At 37.9% G+C, this 22,719-nt stretch overlaps 1 protein-coding gene across 1 annotated transcript in view; it reads left to right on the top strand.

The window, feature by feature from the left end:
* Positions 1–827: 827 nt before the first annotated feature.
* His2Av (Histone H2A variant) overlaps positions 828–22,719 on the top strand; it is a 45,740-nt gene continuing 23,848 nt past the window's right edge. The window contains exons 1-3 of the mRNA XM_081726169.1: positions 828–965; positions 1,109–1,186; positions 1,381–1,494. Coding sequence (XP_081582295.1) covers positions 963–965; positions 1,109–1,186; positions 1,381–1,494 — 195 coding nt within the window. The 5' untranslated portion in view covers positions 828–962. The remainder of the gene's footprint in view (positions 966–1,108; positions 1,187–1,380; positions 1,495–22,719) is intronic.

Genomic DNA, 22,719 nt, shown 5'->3' with positions numbered 1-22,719 from the left:
CCGCTTCGCTGCGGTCACCCCGGAACGCAATAAACTTTGTTACTTAGATAATTTTTACTTTTTCGCTTTCAAGTGATATGATAAAAACCACACTTGGTATCATTTAACTAAAATTGTAAAACAAGGTTGAATTAAGCAAACCTACTGTAAAATGTGTTTTTCAGTACGAGATTTAAAAAAAAAGCTTTATAATGCAATGTACGAACACTAGTTTCTTTTAATTTTCCGGGGGGACCACCAAACCCCCCACTTCCCGGTAAGCATTCAATACACTATTCCCGCTGGTAGTCTGTCCCCAAAGTTTATGTGCTGTAGACGCCAATGCCCCTCACTGAAAATCTAGTATGTGGGTTAATCAGCTTGTTATTTGCACTGGATGAAAAATGGGTTTTACTAACTGCTAGTTGCTATAATTAAATATGAATAAATAAATAAAAACGAGCGCGATTTGAATTCCCAGTCAGTCGCTTGTCTTCATCATAGGAAGGCGCTTTACTTAAGAACACTGGCGTAACAGTCTAACACTAGCATAAACGCACGCAAAGATCTACGGAAGTTGTGAATTTTTTAATGACGTAACAAGCTACAGCTGTCTTGGGAAAATAGAAGGCAATTAATTGTACTTCATGTACTGTTTTCTACAGGAACGAAATCAAAACATTACGTTAAAAAGCAATATATTTTGTTTTACTTTCTAAAAGTACTTTCTGCTTTCCACTATTAAATTATAGCATACTAGCATTCGCCCTCTCCTTCGTGACACCAAAGCGCGGAAAATGAACGCGCAGCTCATGTAACTAAGTTGATCAATAGATGGCAGGCATCCGCGCCAAGAATTTCAAACGTACTCATCCCTGATTGGTTCTCACAGTCACATGCATCCTTTCATACTTCCATCGAATCACTTTGTTTGGCGGGCACGCAGAGCGTTAGTAGCAAAGGATAAGGACAAGACGTAAAGAATGGTGAGTATCTGGAGTTTTTATGGTAGATATTTATCATCCAAAACTTTAAGTATCATATTTTTGTACTGCACATATCCATCGATTGTCTCACGAAGTTTGATGCACCTAGCTGCAAAATTAAACGTATATTTCTCTGATTTTAGGCAGGAGGCAAAGCGGGTAAGGATTCCGGAAAGGCGAAGGCCAAGGCAGTCTCCCGGTCAGCTAGAGCTGGATTGCAGGTGAGAACAAATGACGCGCTTTTAAGAAATTATAATTCTATTTATGTTATTCCATCATTACTTTTGTTGTGGTGTCTTGTTGAACAGGTTGTAATAACAATGTAGGATCTTTTTAACGTTTGTTTTCGACTTCTGTTGTAAAAACGGAAATTGCATTATTAAGTCTTAAAAATCCTTTATATTTCTTCTTGTAGTTTCCCGTGGGGCGAATTCACAGACATTTAAAAAATAGGACAACAAGTCATGGGCGTGTAGGAGCTACAGCAGCTGTATACAGTGCAGCAATTTTGGAATATCTAACAGCCGAGGTGAGTGATTTTACAAGTGAAATCAAAATGGCTGCCATGTATGCTTATAATACAGCCTTCAAATTTAGTGAAGCTCGCGAGTGGAAAAATAAATATTTTAAGTTCATATGCTAACGTGAAAAGCAAGTGTCCCATAATCTTACGATGGAAAGCTATTAAAGTGTCAGTGTAGGAAAAGTGGCTGATTTTGTTTTATTTTGGTGTGAAAATTACGGTCTTCAAACGTTGGCGCGAAAATTAGGAACGGAACTTGTTGGGGGGGATTCCTGTGCGGGAGGATAAACCGGAAGAGGTGGTATAGATATGAGGAACATGCCGAATTTTTATTCCGTAAGCTCAAAATTGTATTTATTAGCTTCAGTGGTATTCTGTAACATTCATGTGTTTCTATGCTATGATCATTGCGAGCAGATCTAGTTTTGATAGTATTAGTGCCAATCTAGGTGTGACTTATGTAGTTAACATACGGAATTGTTTGAAGGGAGACTGTGTAGTATATGAGCCTTGCACTTGGTTATTCTTGGTAGGCGTGTTTGTAACACTGGTGCCACGCGTTGCAAAAAGGAAGGAAAATTTCTTTCGGTTTTATTTTTTAAATATTACTTTAGTAAATTTCACGCACTACAGATGTCATTGTTTAGTAACCTGGTTGGTTAATGATATTCGGCATACAGACTGATGCTTTCCTACTGCAAAGAAGATTGTCTTGACTGTTCTCACCTTAATTTGTGGTTTGTCCTCACCTTAGTTATTTCAATACGAAAGATCATTATTTAGTGATTGCGATAAATGTTTTGGGTATGCTTCCGTAGTTAGCAATTTTAGTTGCATATTACGGTGTCATCATTCCACATTTCTCTACTCCAGAGCTTTTCAAACTTGGGGTGACAAAGAATACAAAACGAAAGTAATTTTGGTAATGCTAAATACGGTAATGTTCTTTCCCTTATATTTGCGTAATCGAGATGATTTCTCCAATTTTGTGGGTAAGTTTCAAAGTTACATTTTTCTTGGTTACAATGGACGACTTGGATAGGACTATGTGAAGGGGTGTAAAGTGAATCTTGTACTAATATGAGGCCACCATGAGGAATCTGTACAAAAGCACTGATCTAGGCTAATATGTGGTTTCTACTTTTAAGTTCCGATGTTTATAATTTCGAAATATAGTGGTTCCTCGTTGAACCGTAGTTCCTTCGTTACTGTTACTTTTATTCATGTTTGTTTCAATCAATTCTCGGCACAGATAAAAGTAGTCACTTTTTTTTCTTTGTTTTCACTTTTCTTAAGATTGCCCTGGCTCATGTCGAAATAACTGCGTACAGATTTATGTATGCAAACTGCTATGATCTGGAAATGACTGCTATTCTAATACGTGCTTTTCGATTATATGCAATTCTTTCGTTACGAAATTCATTGGCATTGTCTTCAAAGTTTTCGGCTTAAGTTTAAAGGCAAACTGACAATCTAGTTAAAACATTAAAGGTTAGTTTAGTTTACGTTACCTGGTAAGACTGGACTAAACATGACCGGGGCATATATTCCGAAGTTGGGCGTCTGCTTTCGTCAAGTTTTTTCACTGTTGTCTCCTTTCCACACTTTCTGCAATTTATTAGGTTCATTAATCCGTGCTCTTCACAAACTTTTAAAAGATTTTGCTCGTTATCAATGTATTCCTTCACAAATGTTAAAACTGCTAGTTCATTGCCCTTGTACATTCGCCATGTTGGTAACATAAATGCTAGTTTCTTTCCCACAATGCAACTGTTCGGTTACCTTGCGCCAAGTAGTTCCCTTCGCTCTCCATATAGTCCCATGTTTATAACCGCTTATATATAACAAATACAGATTTTTCGAGACTTATATTTTATCAAGCACACAAACGATCAAATTATATATTTCCTGTACATTTTAAAAATTTCGTTGGAAACGGACGCCCAACTTTGGAATTTAACCCGTGACCGGAAGCATTTTGGCTAAACTTCCACAGATAGCGGGCCCGGTTGGTCGTGCAAAGTTCTAGATTACTGGTCTCCCTGTCTGTGCCAGAGTTTATTATTTAAGTTACATAGTATTACAGACGGCGTTAGCGAGTGAAGGCGGGTTAGAGCCCCGCAGGGCACGTTGTTTATCCTTGTACTTTGGGGCCGACATCTGCGGAAGTTAGCCCAGCATTTTTTTATAGCTGGTTTTCACTTCAGATTCTCGTCATTATACACAGTTTTGTGGGCATTTATTCCGAAGTTGGGCGTCCGCTTTCTCCACGTTTTTTTCGCTCTTATCTCCTTTCCACATTTTCTGCAATTTATCAGGTTCATTAATCCGTCCTCTTCACAAACGTTTAAAAGATTTTACTAGTTGTCAACGTGTTACTTCACAAATGTTAAAACTGTTAATTCATTGCCCTTGTACATTCGTCATGTTGATAACTCAAATGCTCGTTTGCAACGTTTCCCACAATGCAACTGTTCGGATACCTTGCGCCAAGTAGTTGCCTCCGCTCGGCGTATAGTCCCATGTTTATAACCGCTTATATGTAACAAATAGATTTTTCGAGATCCTTGTATATTATCAAGCACACAAACGATCAAATTATCCATATCTTTCCTGTGAATTTTAAAAACTTTGCTGGAAACGGACGCCCAACTTCGGAATTTGACCCGTTTTGTGAATCTTGCCGCGGATATATCGGGGTTTACTCGAGCAGATAGTTCTACCAGATGGAAAACTTACAGATAAAATGCAATGTGGAACTTTTCGTGAAGGGATGAGTGTGAAATGTAATTACCGTCAGTGCGCAGCATAGCAATGAATTTGGAGTGATAGTGAAAGTATTGTATGTGTATGATCCTCCACTCTTTTGTGTATGCCCCGTCGCTAACGCGCCAATTTCCTAAGGACCCTGCTGCTCGGAACCCCGTGCTGCGCTATTGTCCTGACTGCTTTCGTGCTTTCCAGTGGGTACCTGGCACAAGTTGGTTCGTGTTTTATACCGTAAGTCCCCACTATACTGAGCCCTTCTGAAGTCAAGGTGCAAGTAGTATAGTTACCGGCACGTAGCATGACTGCTCGATGTCACTATGTGATGGCCGAGGCGAGTTTCCACATTTTTTTGTTGCAGGGTTGACAGGGTGCTTAGCTACTTTGCACTACTGAACGTAAGATGCAGTGTTTGAGTTATGCGTATGTATATAAAACACAACCACAATATTCTAGTAAATACGCGAAAATATTGGCGCTCACATACTAGAATTATGTTCATGCTAGTACTGATTGATGTAGGGACGAGGAATTTTCGTTATATTCTGCCCAAAGATATTCTTTACAACAGACTAATGCTATTGTTTGTTAAACTAAAGATATACAGTATTATTGGGTTAAATTCCAAAGTTGGGCGTCCGTTTCCAGCGAAATTTTTAAAATTTACAGGAAAGATATGGATAATTTGATCGTTTGTGTGCTTGATAACATATAAGAGTCTCGAAAAACCTGTTTATTTGTTATATATAAGCGGTTATAAACATGGGACTATACGGCGAGCGGAGGGAACTACTTGGCGCAAGGTAACCGAACAGTTGCATTGTGGGAAAGAAACGAGCATTTATGTTATCAACATGGCGAATGTACAAGGGCAATGAACTAGCAGTTTTAACATTTGTGAAGCAATATGTTGATAACGAGCAAAATCTTTTAAAAGTTTGTAAAGAGCACGGATTAATGAACCTAATAACAAATTGCAGAAAGTGTGGAAAGAAGATAACAGCGAAAAAACTTGACGAAAGCGGACGCCCAACTTCGGAATATATGCCGTATTATTTAATTCGTGTTATTTTTCCGGATGTAATAAAATTTAAATATATTACATATTTTCCCGGATTAAAATAAGTTATGAAATATAATTGCAGGGCTCATAGCGAGTCACTTTGTTATTTTTTTCTCAGATTTGTTACTAAGTTACTTTTTGGGGAGGTAAAGTGACTTCCGTGTAATTTGTTTTGCATTGGCAGTTTTCTAAGAAAAAATATTGAAAAAAATAAATGGAAAAATGCAGAAACTTGGTACTCATTATTCTTCTGAAAGCTTCAGTACGGTACTTGCTGCCACATGTGAAAGTCTTGTATGTTCTTAAGAGTTGAATTTGGATATTTCGTGGGTTTGAGATCTATGCTAAGTTACGTGTAATGTCTGGGACAGGGTTTGCCCAAGTGGGCCCAGCCCGAAAAAGCCCAGTTTTTTTTTTTTCGGGTTGGACCCTCCTGAAAAAAAAAAAAACCTGGGTTTTTGAGCTTTTTGTTAGTATATTGTTGGTACAAAGGTGATCACATTGAAAGTGAATGTTATGAGATTTTGGACTTTCCTTGGGCGAGTTAGATGCTTTCACGTTAAGGTATACAACAATATTAAACTTAAGACCTTTATAAGGTTCTGAATGTATACAAAAATATTACCTTACCTTAGCCTGAGGTAATTATAGAGCAAATTAATGTGTGGACTATGCATATAGCCTATTTGAAGTAAAATATGCAATTTTATATTTTAGAAAATACTTTCCGTGAATAGTGTGCTCACAGACTCGGCGACACCGAGGGACATTATTCCTCATGCGTTTGACAGGTTTAAGGCCATACGTGCCGGTACTACCAGTAAATATGTATTGCATTCGTAAAACTATTAGTATTATTTTTGATTACCTTTGATGGTAACAAGAGTATTCAGTAAAATTTAGTTTTTCAACAACAGTTTAATTCAGTTATTTGTTGCTACTCTTCGAATAAGCATTCCGTACAATCAACACCAGTAATAGCCTAAAAAATTCAAATTTAAGAAGGTTAGAATGCTCAGTTCCGAAAACTACTAACTCTTATATTTCAAGTGCTGAATTGAAACTTCCGTACTACTGGAAATTGCGATGTACAGTAAAGAAAGTTGCATTTTCGAAGGAAAAATGACGTTGCAAAAGAAGTGCTAGGGAGATTCCCGCAACTGAACGCACAAAGCATCGGAACTGAATGCTTCCACAGTAAAACTATTTTTTACTGGAAATATTTGTCGTATAACACATTTTGAAACCTTTACTTTATAAATATGAATTATATTTTTGTTTTAAATTAATATATTTGATGTTCATATTTGGCGAACGTCACTGTGGCCGTCATAGATTTTTTTCTGGGGTCAAGCATTAATACGTGTATTTGGGCCCCCTAGAAAAAGTTGTTTTACTTATTCTTGGGGCCCCCTCTTTCCATCTTTCTTACTCTTTATGGGACCTTCAAAGCCTGTGGACCCTCCCGCGCGGCAAGGTCTGCGGTACGGCTAGTTACGCCCATGGGGCCGTTCCTTACATGAAGTATTAAGGAGACAATGTTGACAAATTTCAAAGCCATACGAATAAATATTATTTCTAGGGCCCTTAAATTTTTTTTTTTAATACTGAGATGGGCCCATAACTCATTTGTTTTATTTACCTTTTGTGTGCTGTTCTGTTTATGTAATGTAGTGAACCTGTTTGATGCTTCATTTATAAATTCATGATCGTATCGTATATGGAGTAAGAAAATTGTCTTAGTTCCCACCCCTCGAACGTCGTGGAGCTTCCTTGGGGACAGTTTCCCCCTGCCTCCTTCCCCCACAAATTCCGGTCCTGCACTAAGACTACTGCGATGATTCAATCTACATTTGTTCGTTCGTCTGCCTGTATCATAGATACTACACGACTTTCGGTCTTTCAAGTTTACATTTTCAGGTTACAAGCACGAGACACTATTTTCCTGTATAGATTTTGGCGGCATACCAACGTAAAGTTTCAAAATGGGTGCCATTTTTTTCAAAACAGCAGGTATCCACGCTACAAAGCGCAATTTACGGTCTTTTAGGTTGAAATTTTCAGAGTACGAGCGCGAGACTAAATTGGCTGTATACATTTTGGCGACCAACGTAAAATTTCAAAATGGCGGCCATTTGAAAAAAAAAAAACAGCAGTAAATTCAAAATTGTTGCAAGCTGTGACAATTATAATCTTGAAAAATATAAATCACATTTTTAACACTTTCACCCAAGACAGTGGAATCCCGAAAATACCCATATGGGCCCAGGTGAGTTGGGCTTTTTTAAAAAACCCGGGTTTTTTCAAACCCTGGTCTGGGATCACAAAGTCGGAAATAGGCCAGAAGCTTCTTACTTCTGCTAAGTCTGCTTACCGTAACTACAAGGCATACGTAGAAAACCTAGGAAAGGAGGAAGCTCAAAAATATAGATGAAACAAAACAGGTGATGGAGAAATTTACAAAGAAAGAAAAAAAGGGCATAATAAGATTTTGGTCACTTTTTAACTATTTACAAGATACCAGACTACTATGAGCCCTGTTGTTTACCAAAATTGAATCAGTGGCTGTGGTCAGATGTGTGGGCTATTTTTATAATCTTACTGTACACAGCAATTGGGCTCCCTCCTGGTTCCTTCATTTTAAGTTTTCTTCTCTCCATATGTGAATCGTGGTCCTAATTCCCCGCTAGAGGACGCTATTTGATAGAATGGCTATTTGGATTCAGGAGAGTTCTTTGCTGATAAACCTAAATTATGTAAAGATAGGATTGGATTTGGGAGGGGTAGTCCAGTAATTTTGAGCATGTAAGAGTAGTCAGATTTTACTGGAATAAACAATCACAAGTACTGAAGTTTTGGTGGTAGTTCGAAAAAGGAAAAACGGGTAAATATTGAAGACTTCACTGTAGAGAAGAGTTAAGTTCCTTCTTGAGGAAGGCGTACTGGATATTACTCGAAATCAGGAAAATTCCTGAGGAACAGTAGACGAGTACTCTTCTGGGGCTACTCGAACAAAAGTGACGTGGTTTATAAACCGAATGCATTCACGAATGTTGCAGTCTAGTTCTATTCAATAGTTGTTTTGAAAATGTATATTCTGCATGTGTCCAGGTCGGAGCTTCTTTGCAACACGTGTTTTAAACCTCCAAAAGACTACGATTACTGTGCGGGGGCTACTACCAGCGGTTAAAAACTGGTTACAACGTATAGTTTCCTGCTACTTTACTGAGCTGAACATTGTGGATATTATAGACTTCTCCATAACACTTGTGCGTGTGTTTTTCTAAGTCTCTTAAAATCGTCCGTTTGACAACGCATTGGAAAGAGTAATAGGAATTTCCGCATGCGGGTGTTTGCTGTTTTGAATACTCAGCTTTTTTTTTTCTATCTCTGATGTGATTATGCTTTTAGGACAAAATGGCATCTTGGCAAGTGCTGAGACTTAAGCAGTTTTCGGGGGTTAGGGGGGAAGTTAAGTACAGCTGGTGAAAAAGTGTATTGTTCGGTAGCCATGCGTGTTTTTTGTGGCGTTGCGGTATTTTTGAACTTGGCTCGAATCTCAACTTGTCATTTTTCTGCTATTCTTGACTTCGAGTTTTATGTATTACGCGGGGTTGATTGACAACTTCCCTGATGTGATTTCGTTAACCTGAGGAAAAGGTGTTCTTCAAATCTATCAACTATAATAAGGCATCGCTTACAATTAGAACGTAGTACGTTATTAGAATATCAAGTCCTCAATTTTATCCCTGTGTTCAAATTGAACTGGTATTATTTCTACATAACGCCATGAAGAAACACGATAATAGAAGTATTTTCTTTATGAATTCAGTATCTCAGGAATACGTTCCTTGAATTCAATTATTTCACTTTGAATAGAGCTGTCAGGCCATTCGTGCGTTGCTTCGTGGAAGTTCTTGAGTATATTATATTGCCTAAAAAGTGCGTGCCTGGATGCAATAGTAGTAAAAGCAGTGAGGGGAGTGGGATTGAGGAAAATGCTATGGAGTTTTGATAGGATAAGAATCCCGTAAGATCAGTAACAAGCAATGTAGCTTTCGGTGCGGTAATAATTAAATGAATAGTTCCAGTATCTTAAGTTATCAGAGAGGTCGCTAGCGCACCCTTTGATGCTGTTTTTATTGAATATTGGGCAGCCAGGTGTAGTCCAATTTAGATTAATCTGATGAGTCATTAAGTGTCACTACTTGCAAAATCCTGCATACAGCAACGCTAGACTACGTGTTCAGGAATCCGTTACGCAAACTGTTAAGAGATTGACCGCTAATACGTAGGAGTTTTACAACCACTTTCGTTGTGTTAAAGGTTAAGTTGGATATAAATGTTACCGTAAGCGTAGCTGTTAACTAGGGGTAAGTATCGTGATGTATATTGAATTAGACATAAATCCCTGTCATTTTTTTTCCTTTTCCTCATTCATCGAAACGTAAAGTTTTTGAGAAAAGTAAAGATTAGGAATATGGAGACCGAAGTTGATGAATGGAATACATAATTCGGAGTAATGTGTAAGGAACATGCTTCTTACAGGTACAGTTTCTAAGTGATAGAAAGCTCATGGAACATAACCAACGTTAGTGCCATTGTCATATAATTTACCGTAAGGAAAATCAGTTAAATATAAACTGAGCTCCTCCGTGGCTGAGCGGTTAGCGTACACGCTTTTGGCGTGGGAGACCCGGACCCGGGTTCGATTTTCGGCGGAGCTCATATGGTTCGGATTCCACGATAATCAGTAGGTCCAAGTCTCATAGCCTCGCTGCTGAACGGGACGTTAAACCCAAAAGCGAGTCAATATAAACTAATGCACGGATTGTGTTGGCACACTATAAAATAGCATAAATGTGGGATTTTCGGGCATTTTAGTTCTGAAATCGCTTGAATCTGGCTGAGGTGATTAAGGGTCGTTATTTGTAGGGCACCATATGGCATAAAAAAACAGTAAAAGCATGTTGGATTTTCTACCTATGATTGGAACTATTTAAAAAAAAAAAAAGTTTGCTAACCTTACAAACCTGATAGGGCATAATTTACAGAAATAAAGCATAATACTTAATGCTTTTTATTTCAGAACCCTCTGTGTGTACAATAAAGAAAAATATATTAATATATTTTGTGCCAAAGAGAAAAATGATCAAGGGCTGTTAATATTGCTGCAAACAATGGATATAGACTGCCAATTCCCTTTGTGTAACAATGTGAAGTTCGAATTCCTCTTCTCTCTCCCTCTGTGCACCTTCTGCTCAGAACGATTTGTTTCCTTACTTCCTGTTAAAGGGCAGGTGAGAGTGGGTGTGATTGTTCCAAGATGCAATCAAGAGTATATGCACTCTGAGAGTAAGACAATTCCCAACTTACCATTTCAAAGTAGGAGTTAATCTATTTTGTACTGTTCTGAATTCATTAAATGTGAAGTCTACTCTGCAGCTACGTGTTTCTTCGAAGTGCCGCCTAAGAAAAGAAAGTAGCATGTTGTACCGTATTGAAGTAATTTTTATTCGGAAAAAGTCATGTAAATTTTTAATGCTTGTGTTACAAACGATTGAAATAAAACAAATGTACTAGAAATGGGTAAAGATTAAGTATAATTCAAGGGACAGTATATTAAGGCATAATTTAGGAAAATGCGTAATGTACGAAAAGATAAAGCGTAATACACGGCTGGCAGAGGCATGAAGTTGGTTGCCCTAGCTATTTGTAATCGTAATGAGTGTACAGTGGACATTTGACATAAAACTACAGTGCATGAAACACGAACCAGCTTCTGCGAGGTGACCACTGAAGAGCACGAATGTCATGTAACAGGTGCGCAGTAGGGGGACTCACTGTTTACCGAAAAAGGGGTCCGTAGGCAGCAGGCACGTTAGCGATGGAAGGTATACGCATAAACAAGATGTTTTACAAATCTTAGGTCAGTGCCGGCTCCAGAGCCGCCGATGGATTTAGGAGTAATACTAACTGCCGTCTAGGTTTCTCATTAACTACAAAGTTACAGAATACTATTGTAGCCGTATGTGTACTGACCAGGTATTAGGCTTGTATACATTTTCCGAGTGGCCTAACTTTCAATTTGAACTATTTAATCCATTTTATGTAAAGTTTCATGTGGTCTGGAGTTATATAAGTAAATAAGATTACATGGTATATGTAGACTGCTAAATCTATATATTTTCATTTTATATATATAGGGTGTTAATGAACTATACCGACAAACTGTAGTGCTCGCAATATCAAGAAAAGTTTCGTGGGTGGTAATCGGAAATTTCCTTACTACTGACATTGTAACTTAGTGTGTGTCCAACGACGTTGCCATGATTTTGGTCCTCTTATACCGTGATTAACGACTTACACATGTGGCTTTAAGAAGTCTTTTTTCCCCATGCTAATAAGATTGATGCTTCCTTTGGTGTTACTTCAAGTAAATAGATAAGATTTTAACGCATATTACCACACTAATATTTTAATATTTCAGAGTACATTGTATTTTTGTTTTTCTATCCACAGCAAGAATATTGTGTAATATTCAATTTAATGCGAATGTCATAAATTATTCTTAAATGTGTTTTAAAATACTAAATATAAATCACTTTAAACTATTAAGGAGAATGGATTGTTCGAGTTTCTTATACCATTGGTTAGTATAGGATGGCGCACAATCTGCTTTAGTACACCTATATCACGACAAATGGCTGTTATTTCCTCAAAGTAATACCGCGTATAATGAGGTTGAAGCTAGGTTTTAAACAGTTTCTCTCCTGTAAAATTGAAATGTTTCTTACGCGGTATTGCACCCGTATTATAAGGTTAATCAAATTATGTATAGTCTTTTATTTTTTATAAAATGTCCGGAAAACTCGCGTACCTCTTGTGGATTTTTTGCAGGAAAAATAAGTTATGGTATTTGGTTAGGTCAGTACTCATTCATTTACGAAATATGAAAAAAGTAAAAACGTCCCAAAAGCTCACCCTCACCAGTAAACAAACCCTTGTGGATATTTTCAGGACAAGTGAGTTATCCTATATTATCAGATTGTTATGAATCATTTATAAAACAATGATTTATGAAACACGAAACAAACGTTAGAGGCGTTTGAGAAAATTGCCATATTTTCGTTGGGACGAACAGACGTTCAGAACTGTTTTGAGGCATATAGAGACCATCCAACGTACAAATCAGTTTCATTCTAATTTTTTTCAGGATTGCTATACTTTCTTTTATCGTCACTCCAAAGTAAAAAGAAAATTTTGGATAGAATACAATCGAGACTGTCTTGTCTCATCATAAGAAAACTACTGAACAATTTGAAAAGAATTTTGGAACATTAGCACACTCTAGCTGGATTTTTCATGTACCTTTCATTATAATGGGTTTTCTGATGGGTATTTTTCCTCACCACTCCAAGTGATGTTTCTCATCACGAGAAAAACTGATAGGCTGTTTCAAATGGATTTTGCAATGTAGGTAGCAGTTGACTCGAGTTTTTCATGTCACTTTCATTAAAGGCGTATCCTAGGGAAAGAAAGATTAAAAAACAATGTCTCCAAAGCTGTTAAACAGTTTAAAATCAGTTTTTGAAAATAGCACTTGAGTCGCCTAAGCTTTTATCATTTAATTTGGATTCAAATACCTGTTCTAAATGCAAAAAGGTCAAATATGATACACATTTAAAATATTCTCCATAAATCTACTTTTCCCGTGCACGCCGGTTCTTCAACTAGTTAGTAAATTTTATGATTAGCAGTAATAAAAATAATTTACTACTGTTACAGATCACCAAGAACTAGCGAAGGCAAATTGTCTCATGTGTGGTTATTACATTGCTTTCTTTGTTCTACTTCAAGGTTCCCTGTTTTTCTTAATTCAACTGTCTACAGATGTAGGTTAAAAACTGAAAATTCTGTGCACTTGATCGGGAATCAATCCGAAATAAAGCATATTAAAATTAACTATAGTAGTAAAACTACATTTCCTGGTGATTTCGCATTACAAATGGGAAGTTTTCAGAATTATGCAACAGGAAATCTTGACAGAACTCTCCACGATTTTAATTTTCCCCCCAAACGAGTAGTGAGATGCATACTTACCTCTTACTTAGTACTAGTCAGAATATTTTCCAAATTTTTCCCTATTTCTCATTGTAATGTTAAAAATGCGTTCAAACTATACCTAGAGCTCTATTAAATACCTGTCAGCAGTAATAATAGAGCGCAGTGTTCCGCTAATAACTAGCCATTTGGCCTATGCATAACACATTAACACTAAGCGTCTTTTCTATCTTTATCTAATAAAGATGAAAAAAAATATACCAGTGTTCTTTTCATGAGGGAACTATACTAGTGTTCTTGTCATGAGGGAACTATACTAGTGTTCTTGTCATGAGGGAACTCAATGAAAGAAAATGAAGACAGTCTGCTCTGGTGTGGGATTTTATAAAAATAATCCATGTAAAATATAGTATAATTAATAAAATAATGTGATAATTTAATAAAATGTAAATATAATTTAAATACACTATTCATAGATTTTTGATCTCTTCTTGCCTTATCTATTATGTAAATGAGAAGGTTAATTACTTCATGATGCATTTCAGATATTATTAATCAACTGGAATTGAAGACTTTTTTTCAATAGATGCATTAGTTTTTTTTTTTTTTTTTTTTTTTTAAATGCAGTCAAAAATGTATTTCTGGCTTTTGTTTCTTTCTATATAGAAAAGAGGGGAAATGAAGAAACATTGACCAGCTTGCCTGCACACATGGTTCGCTCCTTAGCGGAAGAAGATATTCTTAGTGTCTCATAACAAAGCAACACCAAGCATTCGCAGCTTTCCACACTGCTTTTTTTTCTTCGCCAATACATTTGACATTCCATTCCTTACACAAGTAGAGATGGGCTTTTACTCACCCCCTCCTATTCTAGCTGAGAGCTGTCATGGAGTTCAAATTTGGCAACATCGGATTTCGCAGAAAATGTTTCTCTACCATGTAGTGGGCGAAGAAGGCTAATAGGTCAATTTTCTATACTCCCCGTAAGGTTTTCTTGATTTTTTCCAACACTGTAAGAGGTGGTTCCTTACATGAAAATAAGGTATCTCGAACTCGGGACAGCGCTTGCTGCAATGTTTTCTTTCACACTTATAAGTAAATAAAACGTGAAATATACCGTGACGGAATACATAGCATCACATTATTCCGAACAAACAAGCAAAAAAAAGAAAAATTGCCGCTAGTCAATTTATGAGTAATTTTCAGTGTGTACATTCTTTGAAATTTGCAGGCTAACGAGAGGTGCGCGAGAAGGTTTTACCCTGACCACATATCGTGGAGGGCTGAAATTTTGCACGTGTAGTCCTGAATGCCTATATAGGCCATGTGCTAATGTACAGCTCGCAACTTTGCACCGGTGCTGTTATAGATCCGGACGTGAAGTAAGGTGTAGTCCAAACTCACTCACTACACCTTAGAAAACGGCGTGGCAACGTCGCAGAAGTACTTGCCCCTAGGAATGACTGCATGGTTGGGAAGAGGTGGAATGAAGATGTGCGGTTGAGAGAAACCTCGAACTGACATATTTCATACCCAGGGTCGTGCATCTGTCTGGCTAGTGTTCGAGCAGTAAACGGGTGTGTTGTTTTCCAGGAGGCTGCCTTGTGAATATGCTACGCTCCGTAATTTCAGAATCCCGCAAGGCACGCACCAGTGGGACATAGTATATATATCCTGGTAGTTGTGGTATCTTTGCCTGTAAAGCAAATAGGAAAAACCCATTGCTCATCCCAAATTAGCGTGATCAGTTTGGTCGCTCCGAGTTGGACTTCCTTTCGTGGTATATATGGCACAAAACACTAGGTCAACTTACATGATTTTGAGCTTTCAGACAGCTAAAGGCGGCTTATGAATAGTATAACGCTCGGAAGGTATCATTTTGATCCGATTTTCTCAACTAATAAAGAAATCCCATATAAGAGCGCGCTTGCATTCTTAGCCCGTGTTGATTAGAAAATAGCTGATGTGACATCACATTCCAGTCCATTAATTGTAAGATTTATGGAACAAAATTTTTCGTTTATTTCCAAGAATGGTTAAGAAAAAGTAGGTACATATTTGTCCGGATCCATACATTAATTCGTTTAATGTGTACTTCATTTTTTGTGCCTAAATTTTTTGGAGGTTGGCTTGCATTCAGTCGTGTAAATTTACTTTGGGAGGGCTTCAGTATACATACACGATATTGCGCCAAGACCACCTGTGCTACGTGGCCACTAAAACAAATGAAGGGTACACGGAAAGAAAGGGCTAATGGAAATCTTACATTTTTTGTCAGAAGCAATTTAAAATGTTGATAGGGGCCCTCTTTCCTTGTAAAGCTGTTTTTCTTGTGTAAGTTTCTATGCACACTCTTCACAATATTCGTAGTGCATTTAGTACAAACTGGCACCGATAGGTAGTGCCATTTTCCGCTGAAATTGCAATGGGCCCCTTTTTCCTCATGTACCATTCAAATGCTATTGAACAGTCGGGCCAGGAGTGCAGCGGAGAGGTAGAATGTTATCGTAGAGTATGTTCTACGGAGCAGACGCGTCACCGACAGTGGGTGTGCCCATAAATTAGGATAGTGCAAAACACTGTATATGGCGTGTGGCATGGAAAGTGCTGGATTATGTACTTGTATTACTAGAAATGTTATGTAATATTCAGATTTTTCATTGTTTGCACATTTGTTTCAAAGCGACATACCACACTACTAACGTAAATATCACAAATGCGTGGTTCCCTGAGTGCTGGTACATTTGTGGTTGCGCATCGTGAGTTCGCACGCTGACTTCAAATAAATTTAATTTCATTTTGTATACTGTGGTTGGTGGCTGCCCCATGATCGAATCCGTACCTAGATAGGCATCGCACAGGTAAGAACACAGCTTCTGTCTACTACTGTTCTATTCTATGGCGATTAACGTTAGACCCTAAGCTGTTTATACTGGAACTTTCGATTTGAAAGTGGTTTGGGAGATGGTACATATTAAGAGAACCGATTTAGAAATTTTGTTGCTCCCTCGTATAAATTTTGATCTGAGTGTGTTGGAACCGAAAGTTAGTGGATTCTATCGCTTTCGGTTTTAGTAAATATTGAGTGATGGATGAATTGTATTCTTAGTACACTTGATAGATTGCAAAAGATCACTTCTGTTTGCTCTGTAGTAATAAACGTGTAGACTTGTAATGGTTTTTCTTTCACTTCCGGTTCTAATATTACCTCTAAGCGAGCTCGATTCCTGGCTTTTGACCGTGTACATGATTACTAAATTTGATCAAGTACTCTGACAGTTTTTCCTGTTGCAGGTGCATGGAGACACGAAAGTGAAAATATCTGAGCTTTGCGCTTGTCTCCTTAACAAAATTTGTTTCTAATTGTGGTACTTTGTCTGCAACACGATAGTTGATCCGTGTTCCTTTCCTTATGAATATACAAAAATGCTAATGTGCTGGGAAGTTATCCGTGTTAGGGATGAGAATATTCTTCACAGGACCTTTTTTTTTTCTGAGAAGGATCTTTCACTCGACCTCAATTTACACACGGGGAAGAAAAATATTTTAATAGTTTAGTAGGATCGATGCGCCCTTAACCCTCTGGGGATCTTATCGTACATTTTGTACGATTCGCATTTTTCATCGTACATTGAGTTATTTCTCTTCTGTTTGAGCTCTTTCGTCCGTTTTTTTTTTCTCCAAGTCCAGATACATTGTAGAAGGCATTACGTATGGTTTCAGACCGTCCTGCGTCCAGACATAGGAGGTGATGACGTCATAATTTTGAAATAGAAATTTTCCCTTATGAAGCCTATGTTCATTATTTTTTGGCGGGCTTATTTTTTCACGTAGAAGATTAAAATTTTGCACAAACATTCAGTCCACCGAGTAGTATTTACCAGATTTTTTTGTTCGGATGTCAGTGCTAAAACAGGGGGGAAACAAGAGGGCCGAAGGGTTGAAAAAAGGGATATTTTTACCCAAAAAATCCCATTTTTCAGTATTTTCTCGCCTCACATGATGGGGACACGTGAGTCATATCGTCTGAAAGGCCGTTCCATTCTGAAGAGAATGACGGTCGAATTATTATTCTAGGGTAATTAGGGACGTCTGTGAATTTTTTTCAAAATATACTTCTATATAGGGTAACATGGGGAATTTTCTAAATTTTCTTTTTTGGCGGGCGTATTTTTGCACCTAGAAGATTGAAATTTTGCACAAACATTCAGTCCACCGAGTAGTATTTAACAGATTTTTTCAGATTTCTGCGTTAAAACAGGGGGGTCCAGAGGGGCTAAAAGTTTTAAAAAAGGGAAATTTAGACCAAAAACTCCCTTTTTTCTGGAATTTCCCGCCTTAGATACATGGAGACATATGAATGGTACCGCCTGAAAGGCAGTTCTATTCAGAAGAGAATATGGGCGACACATGTCCCTAGGGTAATTAGGGATGTCTCAGGAAATATTTTCCCTGAGATCATAGTGTTTTGTGGTAATTTGGGGCATTGTGGGGATTTTTGATACAATTTCTCCTGCCCTTACTATTCAAGATAGAAACTTGAAATTTGGTACACGCATTTAGTTTACCAAGTACTATTTATCAGATTCTTTGGAGGTCTCTACGTTCACACCGGGGGGGGGGGGGCAAAGTTGGACAAAAATTTCCCCCTCAAAATTTTTCGACATCAATTCTCCCTCTCCTGTTATATGGTATGGGCATGCAAGTGGTACAATTTGAAAGCCAGCTCTATTCTGAAGAGAATAAGGTATGAACCATGATCCTAGCATAAATAGTGACGATGCAGTAGCTGCTTGACTGAGTCTAAAAAAAATAGCCCAAAAAGCCAAGATCCTATAAGGGTTAAAGAATATTCAGTTTATTAGTTTCCTTGATTGTGCAATCGTCAGATGCAAACTGCGATAAATCTTAGCCTTGCTAGCCTTGCATTTGGCTATCGAATCATTTGTAAAATTATTTTTTCAGTTGTATTGGTGGCGAAGGTACACTCAACCTTTCTTATGCTTTTTTGGTTGAGAATCTTCTACTGTTGAAGTTTTATTCATTAGCTAAAGTACTATTTTGTTCTGGATGTGAATATTAACAAACTAGTGCGAATATTTCTTACTACGATCTGTTGGAAACTCCAGACTACTACGACTGTCACTTCTCCGAATGCACTGTTGCCAAACTTCTTACCTTCTAACATTTTGCGTAACAGGGTGTCTACTGATGCTGGAAATACTTAAGATACTGGATTTACACTGGAATTTAATTTTGATACCGGAAAAATTATGAAATATACAAATTATCATTCTTTATAATCTACCCTGTGGTGCCTTACATTTCAACTCAATGCAAAAAAAAAAAAAAAAAAAAAAAAGTACCATCACCATCTCAGATATTGATTTTTTTTAATAGCAACTAGACATGTTTTTAAGAGACCAGTTTTTTAATTTATTTTAAATTTTCCGCCAAGTAATGTGCCATCAAAGACGGGGAGTACAATTTATGAATTGTAAAAGACATGGAAAATGGTCAACTTCGGAGCCTCACCATTCGGTTATTGGAGGCAGGTAGTTATAATTCTTGTGGTATGTACATAGGGATGTAATTAAACTATATATTTTATTATAGTTTGGTTTGCACATGCGTATCTTTTTGTACATAAATTAACACATGAACGTCAATTTATCTCAAAAGTCCTCGCGCACCCTCGCCCTCTTCGTCGAAGCTTTTCCTCGCCCTCGCGAACCCTCGCCCTCTTCGTCGAAGCTTTTCCTCGCCCTCGCGCACCCTCGCCCTCTTCGTCGAAGCTTTTCCTCACCCTCGCCCTCTTCGTCGAAGCTTTTCCTCACCCTCGCCCTCTTCGACGAAGCTTGTCCTCGCCCTCGCGCACCCTCACCCTCTTCGTCGAAGCTTGTCCTCGCCCTCGCGTCACTGTGGGCGAGGGAACTTGAGGGTGAGGGTGCCCTCGAGAGGGCCACCCTCGCGAAGGTGAACATCTGATACACCTATTCATTTGTATTTCAAGGAAATCAAGGCTAACTTAATTTATTAAAAATAAAATTATTTGATGCTTAATTACGAACCTGAAATTAAGAGTGTGATATATATAAAATAATATTGTATTAGGTTCTGAAATTTTGAAATCGAAACTGACACCCTGTGTAAGCAAGTACGGGAGTAAGTGGTCTTCTGTATACTTTAGTCTTGGGAGTTTTTACGTACATTTACGCACTACGGCGAGGAATCTGTTCATGTTACTGTTCCTATACTTTAAGCACACCACAGTAGATTACTGGTCATTCTACAGCAGTCGACTACAAAGTAGAAAGCCGTATAGGAACTAAATGACAGTCGGGTTATTAGCCCCCTCCCCCTTATGAGCGTTAAAACAAACTGGATATAACGTAAAACCACAGACGTTGCTCTCGTAAACTTAATTCTTAAAGGTGACTAGTTAATCAACATTAATTCATGAACTACACAAGCACAAATAAGTGATAATTGCTTACAAAATCAGTAAGACTTACCTGTAAATCAAAAGGTGCTTCAGAACAATGTCGTAACTTATCATGGGATCAACTCACACCACCAACACAAGCGCAACAAATTACGAATAGGTGACTCATCAGCGTGGTGGGGTATTGAAGCAGCAAAAATAAGTGTAACGCTTAATATTTCATTTCCGAAATGGCCAATTACTGTCACGAACTAATAATAGTGTAGTTTCCCTTAAGTTTTTCCTAACACCACTTCAGACGTTCTTTTCGAAAAGTTGTATTAGGAAGATTGCTTTAAGACTGTCATTTTTGTTATTCATCTCCAATGTTTTATTACTAGAGGTGTATTAGAATATTTCTGCGTTCTTGATCGAAAGTGTAATTATTCCTTCCCGTTCGATCTACCTCTTGAGTTTCTTCAGAATGTTCGTACAGTTATCACGGTTGTCCATAGACAACTGAGCCATGACTCCGTCATTGGTTGAACGAAGTCATAGTTCGAAAATGCGAACAGGGTGTCGTAGCACTAAAGATTATGCCAGTTATGTGGAAAGTTGCTTGTATCACGATTGTAAGTAATATGGATGTGCTTCGCTCCCCCCCCCCCCCGAAAAAGTCCGAAATCGGCACTAGTTCTGATGCCTAAACTTCGTGATTACGGCCATGTTTCATATTTCACTATGTTTCTTTCATTTAACTGGTTGATTGCGAGAAAATTTGATGTACGCGGTGTTGCATTAGATTGGTTTAGCATCCGTGTTAACGAGGCTGAGCGTAACTTGTAGATTACTGTAAGTTGCATTTCGTTAGTAGTAAAAGAACGATAACACTGTATGCATGACCAAGTATGTAAACTGAAGTAATACCCCGGGGTATCGTTTACATTCAATAAATGTGCTGTTGGACGAAACTGATTTTTCGGTTCGCAATAACTAACTCTTAGGCAAGTAGTTACATGTGATTGGTAAAAAGTTGAAGATTGGACAATAAATCGGGTCCCGTAGTTATGACCACTCTTCCTTATAAAGATGGAAATAGTTGTTGAACATGCTTCTTTTCGGTTCTAGTCTAGTTCTTCTATACTTGGCAGTTCAGTAAGTTCTGTGAACTTCCCGACTGGATTTTTAAGTTTTTCTTCCTCCCTTCATCGCTATTTTGACCGCATTTGCGGGGTTGCAATGTCGAAGCACCCTCTCGCTCTCATACTATCCCTAATGTGAAACAGATGTCTGGCCTCCACATTTTTCTGCAATCGAGTGTGTTGACGAGCAACTGTCAAGTGCTGGAAGTGATGGTTCTGGTTGGCAATTTCGTTATCGGGGGTGATTTCTGCGAACGATGACTTGACATTATCCATCACACGTAGAAAGCCGCATTCTGTATATACAAACCACATGTATAGTAGGATTATACCATATAGCAACTAGTTACTCCTAAGATGACTGCTCAATAGCTCCACTCCAAAATTTTCTTATTGGCAGGGTTGGCTGGTTTAAACCAAAGAGAAAAAGAAAGAAAAATGCTTTAAATCGTGTGAACTTCATGGTGACGTTTCCACATATCAATCTGCATTAGTTTTCTCCTTTTTACCTTTTAATCAAGGTGTCAATGTTCAATTCTCGGTCGAACCACAACCTTTCTAACGTGTAAACCAAGTAGCGGTTTGTGCCACTTTAAAGCGAGTTTTCTTTAACCTCGGTATTACATAAAGATGTTAAGCCTAAACATACGAAACGAAGCCAAATTGTATGCTTTTGCTTGCCTGAATGCTTGTTTTATAAAGCAAAGGTTGCCTAAATGTATTGATAGACATTGGCAAAATTTATCTACTGGCTACGTAGCTTCCAACATTAGCTTGGATTGGGCTTAGTTTTAATTTTATTGAATGATATCTACATACTAAATTTGGAATTTAATACCTCAGTTTTAGCGTACTGATTATGATATGTTGACCTTAGCTTTTACATGCAAAGCAACAACAGGATTTTCCCAATGGCTAACACGGGAGTTTCCCGGTTTATATGTAATTCTGTATAATGGTTTCACATGTGCAACTATTTGTCTTTTTGTCCCGAAATGACTCTTGACAATTATATTAAGTATGTAAAGATTAGTGCAACGTATTTTTATCAGGAGTCCTTCGTGAGTCGGTAGACTCATTGCATTTGTGGCAAATTAGTCCCGGTTTCGAGTCCCAATGGAGGACAATTTCTCTCGGAAGTAAGCCGGGAAGCTTTGGATCCCGCTTTAAGCTTATAAGACCCCTTCCAGCATAACCCTGTTGTTGAATAACAGCAATGCGAAACACTTTTGTCCATATGTAATATAAATACATAGAGCAAATTATTTAAACCAAAAGAAAAACCTGTTTTTTGCCAACCCTGCTTATTAGCCAGCAAGTTCAGGGAGTCACAATCCTTACCGACTCTGTATGATCATTTTAATTGAAGGTGTTTGGTTTCAAATGGGTTTAAGCTTAATTGACTAACAAATACCTCGCTGCAGAAAGTCTCAAACCTTCTCGCGCTCGAGGATTGTTACGTGAAAGCATCGCAAGTGTTAGTTTCGTTGTACTCAGTTTTGTGAGGGCGGAGCCATTGTGGTCCTTAGGGTATTTTCGAGAGACGCACGTGAGCTTCAGAAAACTAAGTTGCAGTATTAATTTGTGATTCTGTACCTTTGGGACCGTTCACATTATGTACCTCTGCTCTTGACTAATTTTCCCCACTTCCCTCCCCTTTGTGACATAACTGTTTTTCCGCCAATTTTCCTTAGTTCGTTACTACATAAACTAATTTTAGTGGCAGGACTTATTACAAGATGATTATATTCTGAATAAATATGTAGTGTTTT

Source organism: Thermobia domestica, chromosome 1 (genome assembly GCF_964235325.1).
Source record: "Thermobia domestica chromosome 1, izTheDome1.hap1.1, whole genome shotgun sequence".
In the NCBI taxonomy this organism is placed as follows: Eukaryota; Metazoa; Arthropoda; class Insecta; order Zygentoma; family Lepismatidae; genus Thermobia; species Thermobia domestica.
Note: the sequence above shows the minus strand (reverse complement) of the source record. Positions and strands in the feature narration are given on the sequence as shown.